The 11,610-nt window shown below is 33.4% G+C and overlaps 1 protein-coding gene across 2 annotated transcripts in view; it reads left to right on the top strand.

Moving 5' to 3' along the window:
- LOC108764657 (Krueppel-like factor 13) overlaps positions 1–1,720 on the top strand; it is a 5,007-nt gene extending 3,287 nt beyond the window's left edge. For both annotated transcript variants that reach the window (XM_018512996.1, XM_018512997.1), the window contains exon 3: positions 409–1,720. In XM_018512996.1, the coding sequence (XP_018368498.1) occupies positions 409–1,332 (924 nt within the window). In that variant the 3' untranslated portion in view covers positions 1,333–1,720. The remainder of the gene's footprint in view (positions 1–408) is intronic.
- Positions 1,721–11,610: the final 9,890 nt, after the last annotated feature.

The following is an 11,610-nucleotide window of genomic DNA, read 5'->3' as shown; positions in this document are numbered from 1 at the left end:
TGCGAACAATGTTGCTGCGGACACAGGAATATCATACGAATATCAGACGTGACCTTTTTAGTATATTCTCAGAATATAATGTGCTATCTGGGTTATTATAAACATTATGAAATATTTATTGTAAACCTTGTATAGTAAATGCTAGGGAAGTACTTAATAAGACATTATAATTCAAATAAAAAATACTTAACAGAAATATTGATTTATATTTATTATAAATATTACATTAAATATTTAGTCTATTTTTTAATAATATTTCGAATAAAGCTTTATATAACATATTTATCTAACATTTCAAAAAATGAATATAATAATAAATATTTATCATAAATATTCTGTGCTGTCTGGGACGTAGCGCGTTTATAATGTCTCCGAACTTCTCGAATACAAAGCTTTTTATTGTTTCAGCTGCTGCTAGACGGTACGCCGCCGCCAAGTCCGGAGCCAGCCCGGGTTTCGGTAATAATGCGCGCCAATCGTGACGGTACCTGCAGCCCGGCCAATCTCGCTGGCTGCCCCGCGACCTGCGGCCGATCGGTACCACGTGATTCGCCCGCGCGACAGTCAACCAGTCCGCAGGCGAACGTGCGAGCGAACGTAACGGGACCGGTGGAGAACGTGCTGCGCCGCCTGAAGTTCAAGATGAGCTTGCGCAAGGAAGAGATCATCGTGAACAGCAAGAACACCGATCGCGAAAGCTGTCAGCAGCAGCAACAGCAGCAATATCAACCTCAACAGCAGCAACAATTACCGAGATTGCAACCCCTGGCGCCCAAACCCACGCCGATCGTGGTAGCTGGCCTGTTGGGCTCACCTTTGGTCCTCCCACGGACACCCCTTCTGTTAGTCGCAAGTGCAGCGCCGACCGTCACCACCGCCACGACCACGACGGCGAGTACAGGTGTGGCGGAGACACGGCGCCGCGTTTACGAGTGCGAGTACCCGGGCTGTGGCAAGAACTACTTCAAGTCGTCACACCTGAAGGCTCACACCCGCACCCACACCGGCGAGCGGCCGTTTCCGTGCCCGTACGAGGATTGCAACCGTCGTTTCTCACGCAGCGACGAACTGTCGCGTCACAAGCGCACGCATACCGGCGAGAAGAAGTTCGCCTGTGCCGTCTGCCAGAGGCGATTCATGAGGAGCGACCACCTGGCGAAGCACGTGAAACGCCACGCCAGGGACAAGTCCTCCACGTCGTCTTCCTCGAACGGCCAGATCGTCGCCTCCCAGATGACTCCGACGCCGCTGAGAGTGAGTTTACTGCCGGTGTTGGCGCCGCGACTGACGCGACCCGTTCAACAGCTGGTACCTCCTCAGCTGGCGGCTTGAAGGACGCACTCGCCATTTCCGAAATCGCTTGAGAGTCGTCCTTTGTCAATCACGTGTGTGCCTTAGACTTTTCAGGCTCGAACTGGATTACTTCCGGCATTTGAAGGTGAAAAGAAAACTAGACTGATTCAATTAATTGAGGCAATGTTAAAAACGAAAATTGAAACGTTCAACATTTAAAAAATTATATTTAAGATATGAAAAATGAATTTTGATTCATCCCGATGGAGTGACATTAATTGGATAGAAAAATACCATAGCGAACCTCGATCTATTGACATTAATCTGATCAATTGGAAGGTGTATCAAGAAATGGATTTCGATGTTTCAAGATGGGATTACTAGAAGGAAAGTGGAGCAAATTGAGCCAAGCGGAGAGAAAAGCAGAGTAAAGGGGTGGAGTGAAGACACGAGACGACGATTGGTCCGTCGCATAGAGGTTTTCGTGTCGTCCGCAAACCGAGTACCTAAATGTGTCTGTGATCTGTGACACGTGAAGATTAGTGTGTCGTTCACTCGAGAGTTCTGCTATTTCACGAGTCACTTACGGTGAGTCGGACTCGAATTCGCAGCGTGCATCCAGTGCTAAATGCAGCCGCACGCATTTCGGTACATGGAACAATGTGGAATGTGAGTTTAACCGCGTTAAACAAATCGAATGAACAGCATTTAACGCTACGTATGGAACATGAAAACGAATTTCGAAGGATACCGTTTAAAATCCCTCGATTCTTCGCTGGTCGGAGATTCTTTACAGACAATGTAGAAATCTAAAAATTATTTGAAAGATATTATAGCGATATTTTTTTCTCAGATATTCTTTCAATCCGTTTTAGATTTTCCTATTGTTTAACCTACTGATATAGCTGTTCTCCGTGAACGGGACTCTTTAGCATCAAGTTCGAGCGCGTTGACCGAGAGACAGAAAGAAAGAATATTTATTTATGAGGAGACATTATTGATATATGTATATAACGGTTATGTACAGGATTCTAAGATTATGATCACGCTAACGAAACTAGTTGTATATATTGAATATGGATAACGTAGGAGCGGATGCAATAAACAATGTCATGCAAATTATCTCTCACCTTGATCGGTTCTGTTGATTTTTTAAAATTGTAACTACAATTTTTTTCATCTTCTATGAGCTATTTAAAATATTATTTTCTTCCAGAGTTTATTATGTTTTACGTATTTTAAGGGACAGATTATGGTTATTGTAATTTATATGATAATTTGTAAAATATTGCATTCGCTCCTGGAATTGCGACATGTATATATGTATATGTATTTGTGTCACAGTCAAGCGAAGGAACTTCACTTGACGTTATAAGACTTCAGTGTATCGTTAAACTGTATAAAAGATTTTCTACAATTAAATAAATTGTATACTTTCGTAAATTATTTTGAGTAATATTATTTATCCTTCTTTCCTTTCATATTTTTCTTTACGAATTAAATCGATATATCTGTTATATGTCATTTAATTGATAATTTTGTTAGTATTAGTTAATATCAATAATTTCTAAATTCTAAACAAAAGTTTAATTGTTATTTTAAAAGAAAAATTGCCTTCCTATACAAATACAAAGGTCATAAATTATTAAACTTTGACTTTTTATTGTTTGTCGTAATTAATTAGCAAAATATTTATTCGTAATGTCTTCAAAGTTCAATGTTAACAAACTAAAGAATTATGCGCAAATTTTAAGCGGATCCAAAAAGGAATTTGATGCAAAATTGGTTTCCAAGAAAAATTTCAAAAAAGGAGGAATCGTATGGCTGTTTTTCAACGAAAGAACGGATTTTTTAAATATGAAATCGAAGATACATGGAAGTAATAATAAATTCTGTGAGGAAGGTCGTGGTCCAAGGTGACTGAGATAATGATGGGGAAGAATTGCACACCGTGTGATATGAGAAAACTGATGACGTCGTGTCATTCTTGAGAGGCACGTCGCGCCGCTCTCGAGAGGCACATATTACGTCCTCGAGAGGCGCACACAGCTCAAGGACACGTAGGTCCACGTGAACATGAAATGCCTGATAGATTCGCTGAGTCGATAAGTCGTACAACTTATATTTTTATAAAACAACGAACAATTACAAAGGTGCAATTTTTTTTCTAAAATTTCAAAGGATCACGTCTATATATAATTATAATTTTAAATATGACTACATCTAGCGTTGTGGCTGAATGCTCCTTATTGTTTTTTTAATTTGAAGCCACTTTTATCAACGCTTGTTCAAAGGATCAATTTAAGCACGCGGGTTGTTGACGTTTTAAACTCTATGTCGGATATTGTTACATGCATTTTTATAAGATGCCTCGAATATTAATGTATAGGAGTGTTAAAACAAAGATTTGTTTCACATATATACGATCTTTGATACTTGATACAGTGTTGGAATGCTGGACGACACTCTGTGCTGCATTAAAGATAAAATATGATTAAAAAAAGCCAGTAACGTTAAACGAATTAATATCGTAGAATAAATTGGTTCAATATGTGCATTGAAAATTACTATGTAATTATTTTTTGTTAAGAATTTAGAAACTTGATAACTTGCAGAATAACAGTAATGAGAATTAATGAAATAAAGGTTTGCCATCGTAGATATTTGTATTAGGAAAAATTCTTTACGTCGATCATGACGGAAGAAGAAATGACAAAAAAACATATCCTCTAATTAATGCGAATTTACGCAGATCGCTTTTTGCCGGCAAAAGATGTGACTTGTAGAACTGAATAAGATAATAAGATATAAAAAATTTTCTTGTAACAAGATATGTATGATAGTAGTAATGAGATATTCTATTTTTTGCATGGAGGGATTTTCGTTAGATAATTAGGTTTGTTTCCAGAAAATTTCCATCACGTGAACGCGCGTGACTGTTAGACATTTGCGATATCGTCTCTTTTACCGATAAGAATCAATTAACCGCATTATCATTTATGTGTCAATATTCAGACATTTCCGATTGATATTAGGAAACTCGTATATATAATCTCAGTTTCATTTCGTGATCTTTTTAGTTTTTCTTGCCACATTTTCGCTTGAATAGCGGAAATATATAATTTGTATTTAATAACAATATGATACAACACAATCTAAATAACATGCTAATACACCGGCCTGCAACTTTATTGTTTCCTGTAGTTTTTTTAAATACTGAATACATCTGTTTTTTTCAGAGTTGGCTTTCATGTCATAATTGTGAGAAAAATAAAAAAATTAAAGAAGCAAAAACAATGATTTTGAGAGTTTTTATGAGACGTTGTAAAAAATAATTTTTTTTTTCTAAATTAACACTGCATTATGTAAAAAGTAAGTGCTTTTGTACATAATGCTGTACTTACATAATCGATTATATTAAAAATCATGAAATGAAATATGAAACTGAGAAAACACAATATGGCTATTTTAAAATTACATTTAAGAAACGAAAAATCATTTCGAAATAAAACAAAATGCATTTTAAGACTAAAAATTGATACTTTCGTGCGGCATTAATAATTTTGAAAAGAAATTTGTTATTAATGCTACAACATGTCATGAAAACTCTCAAATTTGTCATTTTTTTTTTAATGCGATTTTTTCCCAAAATTGTGACGTGCTCACACAAATTTATATTCAGCAGGCAAATATATTAAAAATAGTTATAGCTGTTTAAACAATTTTTTTGCAAGCTAGTATTTTAACAGACAGATTATATAATATTGAACATCCATCTGTTATACAAATATTGATGACATTAAGTTAATAATTTTTTTAATTTAATTTTATATATGTATCGTATATATTATGATATTTTGTAAGTTTTTAAGAACCGTTAATAAATATTTTATTGATTGTATTAATATTTTCAATTATATCTGATTATATATGTTTTAATACTATATCTCACAAATATCTATCTAAATTTAACAAGAATAAGAGTTCGTATTAGAATCTATAAATGCATTTATTCCATCTTTCTGTTGACGTAATAATGCAATAAAATTATATGAGAGTCACGAGGGCATGAATTAGAAGTCGATGCAAAGATAGCAAAATCTTATTTGCATAATTCCACATGCATTATCGCAATTTGCCAGACGTATTTCATGAGTTCGCCGACATCAATATTAAGATTTCTACCGTCGTAGGTGAAAATATTGACAAAGAATTTATTTTTTTTTTTATTAGTGCAAATAAACACTTATATAAAAGTAGCATATAAAAGCATGCAATATATAGTACTTAAAAAAATATGGAAATACTTTATTCCATAAAAAAATAGAATTCTTCTGTACTTTTAATTTGTTGATTTATGCTGATTGCTCAAGTAATATTTTCACATTACGCAATATAAGTAATTATACTAGATCATTTGATAATATATTTATCTTGATGTAAAAACAAAGATATAACATACTTATGGATGTATAGGAGAATGAATTTAGAGAAAAATTCGATTGTTTTAACATGTCTATTATATAATATCACAAATTTTCATTAAATTTTTTATTTTGTATTTGAAATTGTGTATCACTTTATTATTATATGAGAAGTTACAGTTTTCACATTAAACAGTACATATTTAATTATAAAGAAATATTGCATCTTTTGATTTTTTTTAAAGTCTTGTTTTTAATTTTATTTCTATTTTTTATGACAAAGGTTCCTAGTTCTTATAGAAATAAATTTTTTGAAATATTTTCTAATGTTTGCAGAGTCATAATATAAGTTAAGAACGTAAAATGAAATAAACGTTAAGGAAAATAACAGAAAAAGATATCACCTAATCAGTCTTGAACATGACAATTTAAAACGATCGGCCATTCACTATTATATCTATAATCCATCATGCGCGCGCGCGCGCGACCATTTCAAATTAAAAAATTTTGTAACTTTAATCGTTTTGCCAGTTGGCACCTAAATGTTACGTATTACATTTTACGACGTCAAACTCTTGATATCAAATTTTTCAAAATCCGTAAGATATCTGGATCTCTCCTTGTAAGTGTGAGAACCAATAATCATAAAAAAGTCATTACAATGTGAATGAAAAAAGTGATTGTAGCAGTCAATTAAAAATGCTGTGTCATATTGAGCCAATCTTTTCTTTCAATGTAAACGCTAACTGATTAATCATCTCTGAACATAGCCAATGTTATACTTCTTTTTTATATAATGGTATTTACTTTATTTTTCTCAAACATGTTCCCCAAATTCCATATAATATAACTTTTTAAGGAATGTTATGAAGAATATCCGGAGACGTTTCCAGAAAAATCTCTAAGATAAAATGTGTATGGGTTTATCGAAATGGAATTGAAAAAATACTTCAAAATAACAGACAGTAAATCAATGTGGTTGAATACATTTTATGTTAAGTTAAATTAATAAATGTAAATTTTATCGCTCAAAATTAAAAAAAAAAAATAGATATTTTGCTTATCGAACGACCTATAATAATAGAATAAAATTAATTTATTGATGAAAAATAATAATAATATGAATTGTGTTCTTTAAAATATTATTTTGGAAGAGAAAACAATTTAATTTGAAGAAGCGTAAAAAAATATTTGCGTGGAAAATATTTGTAGTTCAGAACGATATATTATTTCATTCTACCAAATAATAATTTCTAAAGTGAAATAAATTATCAAAAAATACTCCATTTTAAAATAGATTTAAAAAATGTGAAAATTTGTAATTCGTGAAATATTTTACAACTTTAATCAATTTTTCGGAACTAGCGTGACAGACTTCATTTAGAATGCATTGCTAGATTTTAGCGACTAGAGTTGAAAATGTCTTTCACAAAATGACTTCCATGCTTTTGATAATTACTGGCAAAAATGTGTGCAGATACAAATTAATTACAGACAAAGAGAACATTTTGAGAAGAAAATATAATTTATCTAACTATAATATTTTTATATAAATTACGTCATTTTACCAAATGTCTAAAACATTTTTCTAGTTTAAAATATTCTTGTTCTTATGTGTGCCATTCTATTCTATACTCTGAAGTTTTCTGCATTCGAGAGTTGCGAGATAATGGAGAAATACTCGAAATATATTCTGGAAATACAAAAGCAAAATTTGGAGAGTATCTTTTCACGAAAAGAGAATTTCCGTATTTACGTTCGTACTAGGATTAGCGTATCTCTAGCAAGATTCCATCGAATTTTTACCAGACATACATTATCGGCGACAATACTTTTTATCACACGTCTAGATTGCGTATTACGACGAGACGTTTCTTATCGCAAAATTATTTGGATCTGATAATATTGACGTCACACATGAAAATGTAGCAGTCGATGTCAACTAAAAGCAAGGTCGTATCGTATACTTCAAGATAATTACGTTTACGTGAAATTATTGTATTATTTACGTATTGTTAATTAAAATTATTGTATTGTTAAATTTAAACGAATTTTTCATGTAGACAAATATGAAGCAATATAAAATATTTTTTTTGCTGATATTTGCAATATTAAAACTAGGAGACTAATCATTAATTTTACTTTGATATGTTAATTATACTTATTAATTAAAGACTATACACTATCCTTTAAATTTTCCTAGCTACGATATATCCCCTCCCCCACACACTGTGCTCTTGCTTTTATCACAGCTTTATATAAGATCAAAAGGTTTGGTTCTCTTCAGCCTTTGGACATCGTTGGTTGTCTAACAGTTGGAGAGCAAATGATGACGAATCCAGGCCTCATGCTTCCCGGCGTATATCTTGATCTCTTCCTTAACCTTCAGTACCCACATCTCAAAAAAGTTCCTATCTACCCACATCTGGATATTTGTAACTCAGCATTTTTTTCTGCTTGTATCTCAGATTGTAGTGCATCGATTTTAACTAATTTTTTTTTAATCTATCGTTTAAAGACTGAAAAAAATAATTTTTGTTTGTCGTAGCACAAAAGATATTTTGCAATAAGTGAAAAGGGATTGGAAAAAAACGTCTAAACTATGAAAATCAGGGGAATTACGCTAACCCTTTGTGGGTACTGAGGGTTAATAATTATGATCTTGAAGTCTCGATGAATATCTGACTTGGGAACATCTCAAGGGCGTTCACCATGTTACGCAACATTTTATTCTGAAACATCCGGATGAGAGATTTTAATATTACTATCTCTGTCCCAAAGCTGAATACCGTACAGTCATACCGGTTTCAAAATCTGATTGTAGATCAACCGGTTGTTGCATATTGACATTGTGGAATTTCTTCCGAGGAGTCAATAATGTTGTTTAAATAAAATATGTAAATTATTATAAATTAGATAATACACAATACAGAAAAAAATAATAAAATTTTATGATTGTTAATATGTCTGACTTTAATATTGATAATTAAAAATATAAGCGAGATAGAAGCTTATTGATATATATTTATATATGAGATAATTAAATAAGATCAAATAGAATAAAAGGCGCAGCATTATAAGATTTCTGAGTGCAAAATTTTCACTTATTCTATTATCATTTTTCTTGTACCAAACAATAAAATTACTGTTTGGTACAAGAAAAATAATAATAGAATAATGAGAAAACAAAAAAGAAATAAAAAGGATAATTTTTGTATTATTGTTTCTTTTATTAAAAATAAAAAGAAATTGCTCATATATATATATAAATTATACAATATTTATGACGAGCAATTTTTTCTAATTTCTTCAAACTTAATTTTTTGTAAAGAAAAAACAATGAAAAAATTATCCTTTTAATAATTTTTTGTTTTCATATAATTTTCTTATTAGTTTTCTTGTTCCAAACAGTAATTCTACGAATAAAAGAATGGACAGTATATATTTATATACATATATAAATATATTGTTTTTCATTATATATTTATATATGTTTTTATATCTACATAATATATGTTCATACATAAAAAATTTTTTATCAGTACGTGTTACCTACATTTATATTGTTGAGAGTGAAGTTATAACATAGAAGTTATGTTACTTTTAATTTTGGAAAGTGAAACTGCAGTATAAAATACTGCCACGTTTAATATTTCGCTCAGAAGGCGGACTAGCCGCCTTTCTTGGACTTTTCCGGGCCGGGCGTGCAAGAAACAGGACGAGCAAAAAACAACGTCGGCGTTGTTGTTGTTACACATAACACTCTCGTGAAATTTCCGATTTTCTTGCGTCAGCCAAGGACTCGGTCTCATTGAACGACATTAATGTCACAAACAGGTGTGTTGGGACCGGTAGATGATGCAAAATATCCTCATGATTACCCTTAGCGTTCGCCTTTATTGAAATTCGTCTGGCAACGAGAACCTGGCGCGTGTACCTGACCGTCTCAAATTCTCATGAGACAGAATATAAACACACATGCAAAATCGCGACATTGTTGCGTGACGGAGATTTTCGAACGAGGTCGCTATCCGATACGAGCCGACTTTCGTTATGTTCGTTATTATATAATAATTGCTAAAATAAATTTAAACTAAAGTTATATTTTGTGGAGCAATAATAGATATTCTTTTATATATATACATTTTCTAAATAAATTAATAATCTGTTTATTTATAAGATAAAAAATATACAATATAAAAGAAATTGTATATAGAATAACGTCACATAAGAGCATTTCTTTCTTTTCCTTATTGATACAAATGAAAAGACGCAACAGCATTTTTTTTTTAATGGAAACCTTTGATTGTTTTAAATATAAATTAATTCTGGAAATATTTTGTATAAAAATAAATTTTTTGTATAAAACGATATAAAGTAATAAACAGTTGCATAGTTTATGAGATGCTGTACTTTGACGTATTTTTATATAAAACATTTCAGACAACACAAAATATTTATGATAAATATTTATTACTATTTTTGGAATGTTACATAAATGTTTCATATATTTTTTTTACGTAAAGTTTTATTCGAAATATTATTAAAATATTGGTCCGCCACCAAAATCCGGACAAAATGAACAATTTGTTTAAACAAAATTCTATTCGTCAAAATGTAAAAATTACAAACAAAAACTTTTTATTTATTTATTCTTCTTTATTAAAAAAAACTTTTGTACATCACTATCCTGGTATCCGTTTCAAGTAAAATTACTGTATATAATCTCCTTTTGCTTTGATGACTGCTTCGATCCTCGACTTGAAGCGCTGGCACGCTCTTTGCAACGCGTCCTTGTCCATATTAACGAATGCCGCCTCGATAGCGGTCTGGAGAGATGTCACATTGGGATGTCTCGACTCGTTGGCCACTCGTTCAATGACGCCCCACACGTAGTAGTTCAGCGGATTCAAATCTGGACTGTTCGGCGGCCAGAATTCCTTGGACCAAAACATGTCCATGTTATCCGATAGCCAGTTTTGAACCAAGTGACTCGTATGCGCCGGCGCACCGTCTTGCTGGAAGATGTACGGCCTCCCGGCAGCCACGGTATCTATCCACGGCTTCACTACGGTCGTCAAAACGCGTAAATAAACCTCTTTATCGATGGGTTCTTTCTTTTGAAAAAAATGTGGTGGCATGACGTGACCCTCATTGGAGACGACACCTAGGACGTAAACAAAGGCCGGAAACTTTGTCCTAGCTGTTATGGGGACATCTTCGGGGTCGTGGACGAGCCAACGGTCGTTCCTCCGATTAGCCTTGGCATCGACAGAAAAAATTTTCTCGTTCGAAAAGAACTTGATGTGTTCAGCGTTTTCGTTCTTCAACGAACACAGAAGCAAGTTACAGCGAGTAACTCTGTTCATCCTGGCAGACTCGGAGAGCATTTGTCGAATTTTAATCACATAGGACTTGAAGCGTAGATCCTCTTCAGCAATTAGACGCATTGTAGTGTCACTCACACGCAATGTTTTTGCCAACGTTGTCAGAGACAGTCCTGGGTCCTCTGAGATGAGCTCTTGAGCCCTTTCGATAATTGCTGGAGTCCTTACCGACTTTTCTTTCGAATGCTTCTTTCTCGTCGAGTTGGCAGAACTTTTTTCGGATGTCTCCGAAGCGAAATATTTAGCCGCGACATCATAAACAGTCGATCTCGGGTATCCGAGGAAGCGAATAATTTCGGTCTGCGAATGCCCAGAGCGAAGGCCTTCGATTATCGCCGCTCTTCGGTTATACTCCGCATTCGATCCTATCTGTTTGGACATTCTGAGGTTATGCACGCTTACTACAAACAGCTGACTTGCCCAAATGTGCCTAAATGCCAACAACGACCTATCGCCCGCCGAAGTCTTAAGCCAGCAGCACACGATGCTTGTTTTCCTACTGGATT

This window comes from Trachymyrmex cornetzi, unplaced genomic scaffold, assembly GCF_001594075.2.
Source record: "Trachymyrmex cornetzi isolate Tcor2-1 unplaced genomic scaffold, Tcor1.1 scaffold441, whole genome shotgun sequence".
Classification (NCBI taxonomy): domain Eukaryota; kingdom Metazoa; phylum Arthropoda; class Insecta; order Hymenoptera; family Formicidae; genus Trachymyrmex; species Trachymyrmex cornetzi.
This window is presented reverse-complemented; position numbering and strand designations above follow the sequence as displayed.